General features: G+C 42.9%; 1 protein-coding gene across 1 annotated transcript in view; it reads left to right on the forward strand.

Annotated features, from left to right (window-relative positions):
• The window catches only part of cdh31 (cadherin 31), a 58,018-nt gene that overhangs the window by 5,735 nt on the left and 33,301 nt on the right, over nucleotides 1-18,982 (forward strand). The window contains exons 3-4 of the mRNA XM_078544468.1: nucleotides 17,401-17,597; nucleotides 17,934-18,092. Coding sequence (XP_078400594.1) covers nucleotides 17,401-17,597; nucleotides 17,934-18,092 — 356 coding nt within the window. The remainder of the gene's footprint in view (nucleotides 1-17,400; nucleotides 17,598-17,933; nucleotides 18,093-18,982) is intronic.

An 18,982-nucleotide genomic window follows, 5' to 3' on the forward strand; every position in this document is an offset into this window, starting at 1 on the left:
TAGTTGACTAGTTGCCACAATTGCTGCCACCCCCACCAATGGATTTACTTTTGGGTAGCCGAGTTGAAAGGAACAATATTCAACTTCCACATTGCGAGAACAGCTGCTACCCGAATTGCATCAAAAAAAAAGCTAGTTGGCTTTAATTTCTAAAGGTCATAAGAAATAGGAGCAGGAGTGGGCCAATCAGCCCATCGAGCCTGCTCTGCTATTCAGTGTGATTATGGCCGATTGGATTGTGTCCTTAACTCCATTTTCCTCCACCCCCCCCCCACCCCTACTCCTCCCATAACCCTTGACTCCATGAACTGGGACAGGGAAAGCTCAAGATACCAGAGAATTTTAAGAAATTGCTGTTCACTATGGAGCACAAATTATTTACAATTTGTAAAGCTTTCCCACAACCCAACAGAAGAACAAATCTGTGTTTTGCCTTGTTACTATGTGAATGAATACTTTTGGACCCAATTTAAGTGAGATTTTGAGATGAAAACTAACTTCTGAAAAAAATTTTGCCCCTCTTTTTTTCTCTTTACACCTACACCCCTCTAATTTCTTTGTACCCGAATGCAGGAGCCTTCCATTCTTGTCCAAACATAGTCAGTGAATGTTAGGAGGTTATCCTGCTATAGGGAATAAAGCCAGTTCCTATCCCAAGTCCAGTTACAATTTCTAATTGGGATTACTGGGTAGCGAGTAGGTATGAGGAAGTCGGGTTGATTGTCCTCTCCATAGCCCTGGAGCAGTAATGCTCGTTTTATACTCTAAAGACCCCTAAGCTGAGATCAGCTAAAACAGCACAGGCCAGAAATATCTCAAAAGATTTTCCTGGTCCGTTTGACTCCATAGAATTCAATTTTTTAAAACAAACTTCCTTTTACAATACTGACATGGTATAATGCAACACTGTCATGCAGATTACATATACCATAAACAAATATAGTAACTGTCTAGGGTTGTGTATGATTTGTGACTTTTATATTAGTTCAAAAGAACATGATAACCCCTCTTGTGTGTAGCTGTGTAGATCTAGCTGAGTCTCTGCAAACAGCCACTCACTGTGCTTGGAAGGAAACCTCAAAGTGCCTGGGTGATAGAAACTCTGTTGCCATTTTGCTTGACTTGGTCAGCCACAAAGATAAATCACTAACCCAAATGAAATCCATTTGCACTTCAGCAAGCATTTTGGATCAGTATTGTTCAAGTATTTCTACTTGATTTGCCCAGCTGTGTTTGAACACCTTAGAAGCCCCTCCAAAAATCAGCTTATTTTTCAGATGTATCCAAGATGTTACATGCACTTGATGAATGACCTCAATACGCTTGGAACTGAGTAATTCATTCTAACCACCATATTTTATGGAATTAGAATCTGAATTTTGTGTTGTACATGGTTCTCTCCCCTCAGATACTGCTCCCCCTTTTTCAAAACTGCTGTCACAACCATTCCCCCCTCCCCTGAACATTCTCATTCACAATCCCTTCATCCTTTTTAAATGATTGCTCCCAAGTCCAACATTCCTTTGATCTCCAAAGCCTTCAGTGCATATTGTCACTCAAATCTATCTATCATTCCCACAGCTCCCCATTTGAATATCTTCAATTGGGTTTCTGTCAGTACAGCACCAAAATCACAAATGCCATTCTCTGTATGACTATACTTCTTCTTCATCCTTTTCGATGCCTTTACAGATGTAGACATGGTCAACCATGCTGGCCCCTCTGTTCTTCATCTCACTGGCAGTATCCTCACTAGGTTACAGTATTGCCTAACCAATCAAAGAGCATCTCCAGCAATAGCATCTTCTCCTCCCCATCCATTCTTATCTCTGGAGCCTTCTCACTTCAAAAGATCTATCCTTGGCCTCCTTATCTCCTCATCTACATTACCCCTTGCCAACATTGTTTACAGACAGGAACAGATTCTGCAATTACACTAATAACACCTCTTCACCTCTCTCAGTTCTTTCACTGCTTCTGTGTTGGCAGAAAGTTGGGCAAGCATCCAATTTTACAGGAGTTGCAATTTTCTCTGGATAAAACATTTGAGTAGATCAAAGTTGTCTTTGTCCCACCACAATCTCCATATCATCACCACTGATTTCCAGCTAAACTGTTGGCAATCTTGACATCCTCTTGATGCTGAGCTGAACTTCCAACCTGCTATCATCTGAATCATAGACTGCCAAGTTGCTCCCCTGTCACATTGCCAGCCTCTGCCCTTCACCTTATCTGCTGCTGAAACCTCATGCTTTTCTTACCTCCAGTCTCACTATTCCTTTGCTGTCCTATCCCTATCTCTAATCTCCTCCAACCCTACAGCCTCTGAGATCTCTGTACTCCTTCAATTCTGACCTCTGCTGCATCCCCAATTTTGATCACTCCACTATTAGTGGCTGTACCTTCAGTTGCCTAGGCCCAAAGTTCTGGAATTCCCTCCTTGCATTCCTCCGCCCCTCTACCCCACTTTCCTTTAAGACACTCCTTAAAATCTACCTCTTTGACAAGCTGACCGAATATCTCCTTGTATGTCTCGGTGTCATATTTTGTTTCATGATGCTCCTGTAAAGCACCTAGGGACATTTCATTACATTAAAGGTGCTATATAAGTTGTTGTCCTGGTCAGCCTCCTGACCTCCACCTGTAAACTTTGCTCCCTGTACCCCTGTCCCACACAAGTCCTGCTCACCCATCTCCCACTCTTTCCCCCCCGCCCGTTACTGACCTACATTGGCTCCAGCCTTCATTGTCATTTAATTGTCTATAAATGCCTCAAGGCCCTCCCTGTATCTGTACCTTCCATTAGCTCTAACTTTTCCCCTTCCCCCTAGAACTCCCCATTCCTCCAACCCACATTTCTGTGGGTTCCTTGCCTTCATCCACTGTGCACAAGAAATTCCCTCTCTATTGCTCTATCACTGCAACTCCCTATGCTTCCTTTTAAAAAACCCTCCATTATCTCAATTTTAGGCCTAGTGTCAATTTTTTTGATATTTCCGTAAAGTGTCTTGGGACAGTTTTCTACATAAATTCACCATAAAAATGCAAGCTGTTGTTGGTATTGGTTTAATGGGGAGGGGAAGTTTGTTTTCAGATTCCAGCTTCCATTGTAACCTCTTAAACTCTGAACTAGAGGCAATGTCTCTTCAAGTATGATTTGTGTATCTGTCTGTAAGATCATTTATTTGAATGTCACCACATTAGATGATGAATTACATCATTGTTGCTGAATAAAGATTTGTCAGTTGGAAATGTGTTCAGCTAGTGGGGGTGGATAGCAAAACTAACCAAGTACCTGGAAAATCTTTGTTTCAACGAAGTTCAAGACAGTTAAATCAAGTTGTTATCTTTGGCAACAATTATTTTTAAACTAATTTACAATGCTGTTTCTCCAAAGCGACCTGCTTGATCAAATGTGATTGAAATGTAGAACTGGCCTTTTTAGCACTTGAGGGCCATTGACTATGAATTGGCAGCTTTAAAATATTTTCCTGGAGTATATTTCTGTTTGGAAAGTGGAAGTCAACAGAAAGTGTTGGTGGTGTGGAATTTGATTTGTACAATTAATTTTGCACCATAGCGGATTTAAGAACAGAAGTCAATGTGGATAACTTAAGTACAGCAAAAGCAAAATACTGTAGGTGAGGAAATCCTAAATTAAGAACAGAAAATGCTGGGAATACTCAGCAGGTCAGGCAGCATCCGTGGAGAGTGAAACAACAGTTAATATTTGATGTCTGTTACCCTTCATCAGAATGGTTCCGGTGAAGGCTAACAGACCTGAGGTGTTCACTCTGTTTCTCTCTCTGCAGATGCTGCCTGACCTGCTGAGTATTTCAGCATTTTCTGTGTTTTAGTTCAGTTCCTCCTAGAACACTTGAATCCCGATTGAGGAAAGCCAGGGCAAGTTCCCAAGGTAAATGTCTGCTTTGAGTATTTTTCTTATCCTTCTCTATGGACAGAATCATCCCAGATTTGCACTAAGTTCGGTAGCGGGTGGGAGAAAGGATGGTTTACCTGTCGGCCGCAATGGTGGCTTTTGGCACCATATCCTCTTGTTCCCATCTCTAATTCTGCAGCCACGGGAAAAATGCTGTCCCGCTGGCAGGTGGGCCACGCCATTACCTTGCTGCTTCCTCACGCAGGGCACCATGTTTAAACTGCAGCTGCACACACACTTCTCAATGCTTGCAGCACAGGAGGGCACCAGTGAAGACATGGCCCCAAAAGCCCCCCGATTCAGTGACGCATACTTGGGACACCTTCTGGCATGTGGAGGTCCGCCACAGTGTCCTTTACCCCAGCTCTGGCCACAGGAAGCCCATCAGTCTCACCACTCCGGCTTGGGAGGCAGTGGCTGGGATGGTCAGTGTCAATGCTGCACACATGAGGTCAGCCATCCAGTGCAGAAAACGGATGAATAATCTCATCTGTACCACCAGGGTAAGGCAACCATCTCAGCACTGAGCTCTCACAATCACAAGGCCATCACACCTTCACTGGCATCTCACTCACTGCTAACTCAAAGGACATCACCGCTCAGTCTCTTACACACACTCTCACATCACCATCTGGCCTCATCTCCTCTGGAGACTGCCTCCTCGGCCCTCACCATCTTGAGGCCACTTGCACAGATCAACATGTGCCCCCACACACACCCTGGGATACCCTCCTTCCCCAGTACAGCCCCTGCCCTTCAACCTCTCCCCTTGCCTGAGGCCACTTCTCCCCCTTTCCCAAACGAGCCCTGGCCCTGCAGCCATTGAAGAGCCACCCCTGCCTCATGGCTGGTCTGGTAGGTAGAGACCTGCCCGTGAGCCCCCCCTAAAAGCAATGTGATGCTGTCTGCGAAGCCTGGCGCTGATGACTTCAAGTGCTGACTGAAGAAAGGTAGGCAAGCAAACCTCGAAGCCCCGAGCAAAGTGAAGCTCACCAGGTGCCATGTTGCTTATTTAGAGTTGTGAAACGTGGGCGTGCAATCACACCGACGTGCCCAGGTGATCACCATGGGGGGCAGGGTGGGGGGGATGATTCCGGTGAGCAGGGCTTATAATTAGTTGCAAATGTATTAAAATGATGCTCCCAACATCAAGTGGTGGGAATTGTGGCCCCGCCATTGCCGGCAGAGCAGATGATCGCAAACTGGCTTCACGATGGCGTAAAACCGCTTTATGGCCTTCTCGCCATAGTGTCCGCTCATGCCCGCCGTGACGCCCGACACCAAAGGGGGCAGAAAGCTCCAGCCCGATATCTCTTTCAAAGAGCAGCTATAGGTTCAGTGCCCCTGCCTTCCCCACTTTGGAACAGAGTTTAGAAAAAGTTGCAAAGGACTCGGGAAGCCCGCCAGAGCTGACATGTTTTAAAACGTCCAAAATCAAACAGATGGGATTTTGGCTTCAGTTTGAAGGTTTTCTTTCCTGTCAATAGTAACCCAAAACCCCCCACTTCCACTTCCTTTCTGAGCAAATCTGTCTCTTGGTGGATGGGGGAGGGCAGGAGGGGAAAAAAAGTTTCTATCTCGAAAGACAAACCTGATTTTTGCCTTTTTTGAAATGTCCGTTAATTTAAAAAGAAAAGGTTTCAGTTTTTAAAAAAAAAAATGAGTTTGATAGGGGCTCTAGATCAAACTCAGTCACTCATCATTCCTGGCTGTTTGCCAGAATGGATTGCATTTTCATACTGGTGTGAAAATGGATCATGTTTCATTCTCCAGCACTAACATGCTTCTCTTGAGGTAAAGAGAGTACGTAAAGAGAGAACAATGGAATGGAATAATATTAGCTGCGTGTATCAAAATGTTCCACAAAACAGAATATTGCATTCTTCTGTGTTTTGAGGCTCTGCAAGTTTGAGCTGAGCTGGAGTAAACGTGCAGTTAGTGGAAGATGAAGGTCCTCTGGCATTATCAATATCTGTCTGTGCTACCTTACCTAATCTTTTTCCCTATGTCCCCTCTCCTGAATGAAACATTGGTAGTTTAAATTTGCTAAATTTGCCTTTTTCCCTTCTTCCCTTGCCCTTCATGGGGGAAAAAAAAACAAACACAACAGTAGTGACAACTTTGTCACTGGAGTGTGCAAACTTCATTCGAATGCATGGCGACTGAATGTCAGCAATAGTCCCTGACTATTGACTCTCCGACTTTGCAGTTAACGATTAGGTAATGCCACCTGATCAGTGGCTGTGGTTGATTTGAGGTGGTGAAATGAGCTCATCATACTGTCAGCCAAAATGAATGTTTTTGCAGATACCTGTAATCCTGGGTGTGCCTGCACTGGAATGCTGTGCTGTGTAAACAGAAAGCCTGGGGCGGAAAAACCAGTTTCGGTTGTTCTAACATAGGGCGAGGCAAAATAATTGCTATCCCTGTACGTTTCAGTGCCTGGAGCTTTTAAAAACCTGTCCATGGCATGGGAAGAAAATGAGATAGGATTTAGCTCTGAAGACATTGCTGTAATGTTGTTCAGCTTCAAAGTGATGAATATATTCTATTGATTCCTTTATGTTCATAGTGGAAGTTTTTCAGGTGAAATACTCTTAACATTAGAACATATGGTCCATCTACAAATGCAAAATATGCACTGTGCTTTGGGTTTTGGTTCTAGTCTTGAAACACTGGTTCCACTCGGAACTGAATTCTCTTTCTTCCTCTCTCTTTCCTTTCTTTCTCTCTCTCTCTCCTTTCTCTCTCTTTCTCTCTCTCCTTTCTCTCTTTCTCTCTCTCCTTTCTCTCTCTCCTTTCTCTCTTTCTCTCTCTCCTTTTTCTCTCTCTCTCTCCTTTCTCTCCTTTTCTCTCTCTCTCTCCTTTCTCTCTCTCTCCTTTCTCTCTCTCTTTCTTTTTCTCCCTCTCTTTTTCTCCCATTTTTGTCTCTCTCTCTTTCTCTCTTTTTTCTCTCTCTCTTTCTTTTTCTCTCTCTCTTTCTTTTTCTCTCTCTTTTTCTCTCTCTCTTCTCTCTCTCTCCCTTTCTTTTTTTCTCTCTCTCTCCCTTTCTTTTTTTCTCTCTCTCTTTCCCTTTCTTTTTTTCTCTCTCTCTTTCCCTTTCTTTCTCTCTTTCTATCCCTTTCTCTCTCTCTGTCCCTTTCTTTTTCTCTCTCTCTATCCCTTTCTTTTTCTCTCTCTCTATCCCTTTCTTTTTCTCTCTCTCTCTCCCTTTCTTTTTTTTTCTCTCTCTCTCCCTTTCTTTTTCTCTCTCTCTCTCTCTCCCTTTCTTTTTCTCTCTCTCTCTCCCTTTCTTTTTCTCTCTCTCTCTCTCCCTTTCTTTTTCTCTCTCTCTCTCCCTTTTTCTCTCTCTCTCTCTTTTTCTCTCTCTCTCTCTCTCTCCCTTTCTTTTTCTCTCTCTCCCTCTCTCCCCCTTTCTTTTTTCTTTTCTTTCCCTCTCTCCCTCCTCAGTGAGATTTGTGTTTGGCTCCTCACGGGTCAGAAGAGGCAGGAGTGCTCCTCTAAACCCCAAAAGGAAATGTTAGGGTTTTTCTTGCTTTCAGATTCCTCATATCTCCTGATCTCAGCGCCAGGGACCCATTCTGTCTGTGGTGGCTGCCTCTGACCAGCATGGTTTTACCGGTTGGCTGTTAGAACTAAATCTGCTTGCTACTGCTCCACAATGGATTGCAGCACACTTTACTGCATTCCTAGCTGTAGCTGCCTTTTTCTATTCAGTTAACCAATTTCCAAAGGTGAGGGAGGTCCACCCTATCAATACTTTAGTCAAATTGCTGCAATGATAATTCTGAAAACAATTTTATACAGTGCAGCACTGCACCTGCTAAGAGAGGCCAGTTACTCTTTTAGTGTGAAATTCTGTTTTAAAATGTGAATGGAACTGACATTTTGTCAGCACCTTTTGTACTCGAACTGATACAGAGCAAGTTTGCGTTGAGACTACTTCATGGACCTAATTAGTAGCCGTTCAGTGATTGATGGTTCAAAAAGAAATCGTGGTGTTCTGATCTTGGCACAGACTTGTTGCCAATTTGGTATTATAATGGCATAAGTGTTCTCTGGAATGGGAGGTCATGCTGAATAAAAGTAGCTGTAACCCATGAAGCAGTTTAAAAGGGGTTTTGCGACAACTGCATAGTAATGTGAGACATTGATGGGTTTCGGATGTGGAAACTTAAAACAAAATGCACTTAAATAAAAGAATGGATTGTTCACTATGTGGGTAACATTGGTTAGGGAGTAGCTATTGCCCATCTCTAGATGCACATGCCATACAGGACTGGAGTTACATGTAGGCCAGACAGGATTGAGGTAGAGGAACATGGGAAGACCAGTTGAGGTTATAGAATAGCCCAACTGCTTTTAATAGCACGTTTGTGTATGCACTAGCCCAACTTGCCATGATCATTTGCTAATGTCCTTTCGTTTGTCAGTCCAGGACCATAACCATTAGGCTACTGAACCCAGTTATTAATCTGAGTAATGCACTCATTTTATGACACTCTACAAGCAATTTACTCTGCATAAGACAGTTAGTGCAAAACGGTATATTTGAAGACACGTCAGAACAAAAGATGTTTGTTATTCCTATCTCTTAGCCATTCAAGCATTATTACAGGTTGGTAGCTTTTATAACGTGTTGCTGCTGTAATAATACAGTTGTCACCTCGATATCATTAGAGCCAAAGTGAACCCTGGCCATCAACTATATAATTTGCCTATGTTATTGATGCCCAAATAGATGAAATGGCCAAGCAATGAGTATTGAAAAAGCTGGCCATATCTTATGTGAACCTAGGTTTTCAAAGCCTTGGGTGCCTTCAGTAAAAATAAAGAATCCAAGCAATCAATTTAACGGTCAAAATTGCTTTAGTTTTGTCACAAGCAGCTACTCGGGGTTGTGGGTGGGGGGGAGGAAACAGGTAATAATTAGTTTCATGCTTGCATGTACTTATACATTTTAGGCAGGGAAATTTTACTGACGTTATTATGCAAATATCCACATGACACACTTGTTATTTTACTGTTTTGCGCATTTCTACAACTTCCCCAGAAAATTTATAGGAAGGAACATTCAATTAATGCATCTCTCTCTTTTTTTTAAAATCTGAATTGAGGGATTCGGGCTCGCAAAGGGTTACCTTGCAGGTGCAGATTTTTTCAATGTTTTCTCAACATTCTCTCTTTGTGTTTAGACTTGGTTTGAGTGTCATATTGCACTTCTGGAATTATCTCTTTGTATTCGTTCTGTGGCCCTTGATTAAAAAAGATTTCAAAAAGGTATCATTCACCTTTTTTAAGTTTTGAAGTCCCACTCTTTCACAGCTTTGAATTATCTGTATAATTATAAAACCTGCGTTAAGAGGTTATTGGGGCCTGTGGCTTGTGAATCCTCTTGGCTTTCAGAATCATGCAGTTGTAGTTTTTTTTAAATCCATTCATGTACAATATTTGTAGAAATGTAGATGTAGAAATTGCATAGCTTTTGACTTGTCCACATGTACTTTTTATATTTTTCAGGAGTTAGAACAAGATATATTTTTGTTCTGCATTACATAGCAGATCTCCCCTGCTATTCACTGTTGAAACTCAATATATCTAAACCTGAGCTTAGGTTGCAGAGTTAAGTCCATCATGTGCCGTCTCCCTTTTGCAATAGAATTGCTCCTTTATTTTTGTAGCTGAAGCTCGTTGTATCAGAAATTTAATTGTTTCAATCTTGGTCTTCGTTTTCCATATGCCTAAAGTATGTGTGTTGTGGCATCGAAATGGGAACTGTGTGAACCAAAGTGTTCAGATGTGCAATGAACAATTTGATAATGCCACTTCTGTTAAACTCGATATCACTTCCTCCTCCAAAGCCTTCAGTAGTTAAAATGTAAATCAGAATAATTATTATCCAGAAGTACGTTAGAAGACATTGGTAAAATTTGCCTTGGGAAGGAGTCAGTGTTAATAATGAACAGCTTAATGTGTAAAAGTCCAAATCAACAGCCTCCCATTTGGGCAAATTCATTGTTGTTCATTTACGAGTACTTGCTGTATCTGATTAAATGTTATGACTTTGAGTGTATCTAGGCATTAATTGTGAAGCAACCCAAATGCTATTGCAATGAAGTGTTGGCATAACCAACAACGTAGTGGCACATTATTGATTTGTATCTGGTTGTAAACAAAATTTAAGACAAAATATAGCACCGTGGTGTATTTTAAGCATTTGAAAATTAAACCAGTTGGCATATATATTGGACATTCCCCACTCCCTCAGTATCTTGATTGTGTCCTTCAAAAACTTGTAAAGAATTTGCTGCACCAGTAGAGGGGAAAATGAATGGGATGGATAACCGTAATAAAAACAAAAAATGCTTGAAAAACTCATTATGGAGAGAGAAACACAGTTAGCATTTCGAGTCCATATGACTCTTCTCTCTGAAGAGTCATGCAGACTCGAAACGCTAACTGTGTTTCTCTCTCCACAGATGCTGCCAGACCTGAGTTTTCCCGGCATTTTTTTGTTTTTATTTCAGATTTCCAGCATCTGCAGTATTTTGCTTTCATCAGTTTGGATACCCAACTTGCCCTGTGAATTCTGGTGATAGTAGTTCAACAGGTGTGTGTTAAGATTTAGAAACAATGGGCCCAATTTTTAACTCGATGGGTTTTGAATGCGTTAAAATTTCTCCCAAAATGTCAGTGATGGAATATTCCCTCTCCCAATTCAATTTTGGATAAAAACTGCTCTAATGTTCCATTTTCATGAGCCTTGTAAACTTTTTAGAACCTAAGGGGGCAGGATCTTCCAGTTGGTGAGTAGGGGCGGGGCCCGCTCGCTGACGCGGGATGACGTCGGGTTGAATTCCCGACGTCACCCCGCGTCATTTCCATTTTCAGGCTGGCGGGGGCGCAGCTGAGTCAGCTGTGCGCCCACCGACCTGTCAATGGCCTATTGAGGCCATTGAAAAACTAATTAAAGTCATCAATGGACCTGCCCATCCAACCTTAAGGTTGGCGGGCAGGCTGGGAGCCCTGGCGGGCTTCGGAAAAAGCATGAAACCTCATCCACGGGCGGGTTGAGGTTTCATGAGGATATTTAAATTTTTATTAAAGGTTTCAATAAAAGTTATGGATGTGTCCCAACTCATGTGACAGTGTCACATGAGGGGACATGTCAGGGAAATTTTTTTTATCATTTGCATTACAAATTTTAATTCCGAGCTGATCTCCCTGAGGCAGCACCTAGCTTCAGGGGGATCTGTGTGCTCTTTCTTGCTTGTGCACTCCCGGCTGAGGGAATCTCTCTCCCTTACCCGCACAGGGAGCGCATAGCACTTCCAAATGGACGCCCACGTAAAATAGCGCGCCCCCAATTGGGCCCACTGACCAGAGGCACGCACGCCCGCTCCCACACTCCCTCCTCCACCCCCTCCAAGGAGTTAAACGTGTCTCATTTTGGAATTGAGAGAATTCTATTGTCAAGAAGAAAATACAATGGACTGGATTTTGTGGTCAGTGGTGAAAGAACAGCACAAACCATTCACTATACCTACACCTACCCATAGACTTTTCGTGGGCTTTTGAGTGGCAAATTGGAGTTACTAGAGTTTCTCTACAGCACAGCACCCTCTAAAGCAGATCTGTGGTGGGTGTGAGCAGGGAAAGCAACTACGAGGCTCTTGAAGCAATCAGATTGATGAGCTCCCACCGAGACATGGTGTCTAATTCGGAAATATAAATTACAATATCTAAATGCAAAATAAAGTATAAAAAGCAGAATATAAAGAGAGAAAGCAAGATGCAATTGAGGGAGAAGAGACAAAAGTTAAAATATTTTTTATTTTTTTCTATCTCCAACAATAGTTAAATTCTGAAAGAATGAGAGTACATTTATAAAAGTTGTTTCTGAGCAGAGAAGTTGCTTGGCAGTAATTAAGACTTATCATGGCTTTTAACATCCACTTACACCTGAATGCACCAGCCTGAACTCTTTCTGGTGTATCTAGTGAGCAAATACTATAATTTCATGCCCTTTGAACGCTGAATCTCTCTGTGATGTTAAGATTATGGAGGAACGTGGAAAATCAGACAGCTTCCTGATTTCCGTGTTTAACTCCGCATTTGCAGGCGCGGGAAGTTGCTGGCTGCTTTACTCTATTAACATGGTCAGCACTGGTAGTCTTACTGTTGTTCCTGTCACAAAATCCAGACCATCAACTCTGTGGTCTGATGATGTCATTGGGACTGATGGTCCATTTTTTTAAGAATGCACCTGCTGGTATTGAGTGGGTTGCCTTGTGGAGAACCAATTGAGCAGGTTAAAATCAGGGTTAAATCGGCAATAATCATCTCCTGGGTGACTCGAGGGCAAGCAAATAACCGGAGTGATATTAAGGGCTGGATTTTTGCTCCAAGGGGGTAACTCAGGTTGGAAAATTTCCCGGCTTGGCACACCTGCCCACCTTCGGAAAAAGCACCCTGAATGGTGAGATTTGCACTGCGGGAGGAGGTCGAGGAATAGGTGCGGGGTGGAATCAGGCCCACTGCCCATGGACGCAGATTCGAGGCAGCCACAGGGGCTGCCATGTGCTGAGGTGGCCTAGTGAAAAGGCCCTCCTCAGTTTGCTCAGACTTTGTCCCAGTAGTTTTGTTAAATATTAGGCCCTCTAAACCTAACCTCTGACAGTCCCACCCCTCCCCATGCTCCATCCATACCAACTCATGCAAGCCCATACCCCACCTACTCCCAGTGGCCACCATACCTTTCATGCCAAACCATGCTCTCCACCCCACCTTCCCTTGCCCTTGCACCATCCTTGCCAACTCATCTAGTATCCACTATAGACAGACCTCCGGAACCATGGAGAGATTCTAAATATCTATACAGAGTTCACTTTCCAAAAAAAAATTGCTAAAAGCCCATTCAATACATTTAAATCCCTTCAAGCACTTAAAGCCTTAAAAAACAAATATTTGTATTCTTGACCCTACATCAAGGACAGCTAATTCTTTAATAACCTTGAGTTGTCAATCCAACTGTGAACTTACAGCCTCTCAACTGTGAACTTACAGCCTCACCACTGTGATAATAGGTTGTGGAAAGCGGTCAAACAGAAGTAATACTATAATGATAACACTTCGGGTTATGTCAACAAAGAGCTATTGAAACTGCTAGAACAGGTTTTTTTACTCAGAGACAAGCAGGCAGTTTTTTTTTCAAACTTTAAAGGGCAGGGGATTTAAATAACTTTAACTCGACAGTTCTATATACATTATCTGCCCTTCAAAAGCATTACACCCCCACCATAAAGTTGTGGAGAACACACTACAGATTGAGACAGTTCCTGCAGGGAAAGTCAGATTCTCCTGTACACGGAGTTAAAATGGTCTAGTCAATTTATAATTCCCAGCTGTGCATTTCACACCTTCCCCCAGGCACCCCACCTTCCCCTATTAGAGAAAATGGGATCTTCCGGAAATGGGGGCAGGACTTCCTGATCTGGGTCCTATCTGCCTTTTTTTTTAAGGTCCCCAAAGCCTTCACAACTTGTGAAAATCTGGCCCTAACTGTCTAAAGCCGAATTGTTTGCCTGGGCAGCACTGTAACATCAACCTTGCACATTATGTACAGGGTAGTGTGAAATTCAGTATCCTGTCACACACTGAGCATTTTGTACAGTACCTCAGTAATCCACAGTTGCAGGTTAATTCTATAACTGGCCTGGAGTTGAAATCGGAACATAGTCCAACCGAATTCCAAGATTCGGATAAATTACACCGGTGCTTAAAATAAACTAAATAGTACAATCTTTTTGTCAACTGTTTGGTTTTTTAATTTGCCCTAATTCTACCTGCTTAATGTGCTTTTAAAAAGCAATCTTAAATTTGTCTGAGGTAATTTTGATATCTTCTGGTTGGAATGTCCAAAGAGTGCTCTAGTTTGCTTTTCTTTTCATTCCAATTGATGTTTGAAATTATAACTCCCTTTTCCAGGGAGTGACGTAATTTCAGATTTCAAAACTGAGTTGCTTGACGCATTGTTGGCCGAAGCAGTCTTGAGGCTGTTATGAACAATTTACAAAGGCCTGTATTATTTATTCATTGAGAATAATTTGTACTTCAAACTGAGTCCTTCAAGCCAGCTCGGCTGCCAATGCAGATCAACTCTCACAGTTATTGTTAAAACATAACGGCAAACAAGCTAGCTAACATAAGTCCAATTGTTATTCAGAGGCAAATTTAATACAAAATTATGCTCTTTAATGTCTTTCCAGTATAATTCAAAAGGGGACAAAATTATTGAGGTGAGGTCTCAACTAGTAAGTAATTAACTAGTAAAAGCTTTCATCAACTTAATCGGGAATCTGGAAGTCTGCCTTTAAGCAAATACGGTATAGTAATTTACATCTTTGAATATTTAATAGATTTGTTCATCCATGGAGCATTCTGCCCGTGGCCAATTTATTCATCTTTGTAATTAGCTATCGTTTTTGAAGGGGCAGTGTGGTAATTGTGCTCTGGTTTAGAAATGGTTATAAGAACATCTTGTTGCTGGGTCACTGTGCAAATTACAAGTGGAGATTCTGCTGAGGAGGAGAATTTATGGTTTGGTTTAGTTTGTTAAAATGATCTTGGAGGGGAATTTTAAACATGCTAGTCAGGGTGGAGGGTAAATCTCTTAAAAATGTGAAACCTAACCAAAATACCAAGAACACATCAGCTTCCTGACATGGGGAGTGGGTGGAGGGGGTGAGTAACTTGCCTTCAAGAGGTTGTCAGTAATTTATATGTTAATGAGGTGCGTCTCAGATTTCAGAAGCCTTTTAGATTTCATGTTTGCAGGCCAGGTTTTGAAGGGTCTGTGAAAACCAATAGCTGAAGGGAGAGAAGGGGTGTCAGATCTGTCATGGAGGCACTTTTTATTGCATTGCTTGTGGCCCAAAAGAAGCAGGAATGGTGCTCCCAGGGCCTTCGAACTAACCAGCTGCCCCACATCCCCCTCGCGTACATACCGTTGGAAGCCAATTATGGTGTCAATGATGGAGTTCAGCCCACGCAGCAGTGCAGGCCAGATGTCCTGGATCAAGGTCTCCATGGTGGCAGCCAACCTACCAATGTTGACCTTAGTGCGTTGGCCTGCCGGCACTATCACCTCAGCCTGAAGGCAGACGGACTCCTCCATCATGCCTTACAATCTGAGGAGTGTAGCGGACATCCCTTCCTGATGTTCCTGAGCTTGCCTTTGCAGCTCTAGTAACTGTGACATGACTGAGTCCAGAGGCTCTTCATCTGATTCAGACTCAGCAGATTTCTGGCCTCCAGCAGTCCTCTGAGCACCAGACACCTGGGAAGTGCCTGCTGTGGATCAGAGAGTGTGATGTGCTCACCAGATTGTAATTACGAGGCTTCTGTAAAGCTAGGGCCCACCGAGGTGTGTGTCTCTGCGCTGGTGAAGGGTGTGGGTGAGTGATGTGATGGGACTTCAAGGAGGGTGCCTTCAGATTCCTCTTCGGGGCTTGATTGGAGGCCCAGGGTCGTGGACTCTGGCTGTTTCCCAAGTGTGCCTGCGAAAGCAAGGAGAGCTAATTAGTGCATGACAGTGGCCTGTGAAACAGGACACATCACTCACAGTATGGTTGTCTGATGGATGTTGCATTACTGGATCCCCACTGGGTAGAGCAGCGCTGACCTCACCGTCAGCACAGGAACAGTCCAGATCCTCACCGGCCAGCTGGATGGCTCTGTTTTCAAAGTCCATGAGGACCTTGATTTCAGGCATTCCTCCACAGTCTGTGGCCTCTCCCTTTTATTGTGTGCCAGCTTGTCCTGCATGAATAGACTTGGAGAGAGTGTAAGCAGGATGCCTGCCCAGTCAGATAAGTCTGCCTGGCATGTGTGGGTGGTGTGTGGTCCCATGGACGGGATGGAGGACAATAAAGGTGTGTGAGAGAGAGTGAATGGTGATGTGCCTTGAACTGGCAGTGAGTGAGGGCCCTGTGGATGTGTGATGGGGGTTTGTGTGTGTGAGTTGAGAACGATGAGAAGAGTGACTTCCCCTGGCAGAACAGAGAAGATCATTCATCCTCTTTGGCACCGGGTGGCTGTCCTCTTTTGTAGGGCATTAGCACTGATCATTGCCACTGCTCCCATGCTGGGTTAGTGTTTTTACTGCCCCTCCTGTAGCCAGAGCTGGGGTAGAGGGCCTCATGGCTAGTTTCCATGGCATCCAAAAGGTGCTCAAGGGATGCATCATTAAACCAGGAGGGAGCTGCAGTCGTCACGTCTTTCGGGGCCATGTCTTCCATGCAGCAGTCGTGGGCCGGAAGCACTGAGGTGTGCGTGCACGGCTGTGCTTTAAATATGGCACCTGGCGTGATGAAGTGATGGCGTGGCGGGCGAATGAGAGCCTGCCCGCCATCGAAACAGCGTCCTTCCTGGGAATGCATGATTAATGCGATGGGAGTGGGACGATACGGTGTGAAAAGCTGCCTTTTTGGCCAGTTAGTGAAACGTCCTTTTGCCCACCACCTACTGCACTTTTGCAAATCTGGGACAAATCCGCCCTCGTTTTTCTTTGAGCCTGTAATGCTCAGCTTTCTAAAAGGCTGCTCATTGGCTAAACTTTGAGCCAAGTCCTAAAGTTTGATTCCTGCTCTGTGCTGAGTTACTTAGTCTCAGCTGGATGGCAGCAAGAGTGTTGCAATTGATGCTTTCTATTGCTGATCACCTATGTCTGAATTTCACGATAAGACAGAATTGTCTTTTGTACAGCTTGGATATCCTTTGTTAATTATAATTACTTCACCGTTCATGGCTATGCCTTCGTTTGCCTTAGGCCCTAAGCTCTCTTGATTCTCTCCCTACACCTCTCTGTCTCTTCATCTCACTTTCCTCCCTTTAAGACACTCCTTAAAACCCACCTCTTTGACAAAGATTTCGGTCATTGGACCTAATATCTCCTTAACTGGCTGGGTATCACCCTTCATTCTATAATGTTCCTGTGAAGTGTCTCATGCCGTTTCATTACATTTAAAGGTGCTATATAAATATAAGTTGTCTTTTAATTATTCACTGACGCTCCCTCATTCGTATTAGTCACTGGGGTGGGCACCTAGAGTGTGCTCTGCGGAACTAGAACCCAGCAAAATGTCACTACTGTTAGGGGGGGGGACAAAGTAAACCCCACACACAACCTTGTTTTAAGCTGCAGAAAGCTTTCCCTGGGCATTGACAGATCCAATTGTACATTTCTGCTGAGATAATCTAATTTATATAGTGAGAATCCTGTTGTATCTCATGCAATAGGTGAGGGAGAAGTGCAAAATCCACCTAAAAGGATGGAACATTTTCTAATTTATGATTGCCATTAGCATGGAAATATGTCATTCAGCTGATTCATTCACTGCAGGCTTGAGGTTTGGTCTCATAAATTACTTAGCTTTTCTTTTGATTTTTTTTAAATATAGTTAACTTTAACTGCAGTGGACAGAAGGGTGTGATTTATGAAACGGACAATCCCCGCTTCCAAGTGGATTCCGATGGAAGCATTCTTGTTAAAAACCCAGTGTTCCCAGAAAACCAAACAAGTTTTCTTGTTACTGCACGTAATGAGGCTGAAGAGAAATGGGATGCTGTCATTAAAGTCCTAATAAATGGAGACGAGGTAACATTTTTATTTTTCATGTAATTGGAATTACCCTAACCACTCGTGCTGCATACATACTGCAGCCGCACTGCCGTGTTTGGAGAAGTTCTGTAAATATTGTAATTTTAATGAGGTTTGATGAACTGATATACCTTAGACTAAGAACATCCCAGATTTAACGGCATTAAGGAGCTGCAGCAAAATGCTAATGTTTTATTCTGTCCTGTGTTCTTTGTAAAATAAATTTAGCGCTTACATTTAAAATATTTCCTTAGTTTTGTTTTAAGATAAACAACACTAGCTCACCCAAAAGTTGAGCTCATTGTCACATGCCCTCGGAATTTTGTGTTTTAGCTGAAAGACTCTGCTGATGGTATGTCAAGGAACATACCGGTGATACGATTTCCACATTCTTCTGGTTCTTCACTGAGACGGAAGAAGAGAGAATGGGTGATTCCTGCCATCAGTCATTCAGAAAATCAAAGAGGACCATTCCCCATTACCATCACAAAGGTTTGTCTTCACAGTGCTTACGCTGGTACACAGTTACCCCGTTCCCCCTAAGCTGTGTACACACGCAGCATCACGGAAGTTATTGCACGGGTCGTTCGCAAGTGGTCCCCTTTAAGATTACGCGGCCTGCGCAAAAATATGTAAAGGCACCATACACTGAAATAAACGGGCCCCACCCAATTTTAAGAAGTTAGAGGTGACATAGCTGTGTGCCATTTTCAAGACCTTGGCATGGCGGGAGCTGGTTTTGGTTCATTGCATCACCATATCCAGTCAATTTTAAACTCCAAAAAACAATTCAGAACTGAGAAGGTAAGAACATACAAATCAAAAACCAGGAAAACAGCTGTAGAAAAAAACTACTGAAGACTTGTACAAACAACCAATTCTGACCCATGCAGGAGAACCTGCCAATGAAACAAAGGAGAAGATAAGCAAATTAACAGTGCAGAAAGCTTTTAAAAACCATTTTAGTCAGCTTTTTTTTCCCCACCTTCAACTGGACAGCTATGAATTCTAAAAAAGATTTTTAACTTTTTAAATTGCACATTTCACAACCTGATTTCAACTTTTGCTCTGTATGTTAAAGCACTTTAACATTCACACAAGGTTGGCACTGATGTCTTTTAAAAGCCTGTGCTTGAAGTTGATATTTTCCAAATATATCACAGCCTAATTAAGTAAAACATTTTTCAGTGTGCATCAATGAGACTTTTAAAAATATTCCTGAAAAAAGAGAAATGTCGAAGCTTTTAATATTGCACTCATCAGGACACTTCACAAGAATACCAATATAAGGGGAAAAACATCAATTTATATTGTATGTGAAGAAAGTGTTGATTGGTTGGGTAGTTCATGCATTCACGGATGTAGAAAACCATGAGGACAAA

Source organism: Cetorhinus maximus, chromosome 6 (genome assembly GCF_964194155.1).
Source record: "Cetorhinus maximus chromosome 6, sCetMax3.hap1.1, whole genome shotgun sequence".
In the NCBI taxonomy this organism is placed as follows: domain Eukaryota; kingdom Metazoa; phylum Chordata; class Chondrichthyes; order Lamniformes; family Cetorhinidae; genus Cetorhinus; species Cetorhinus maximus.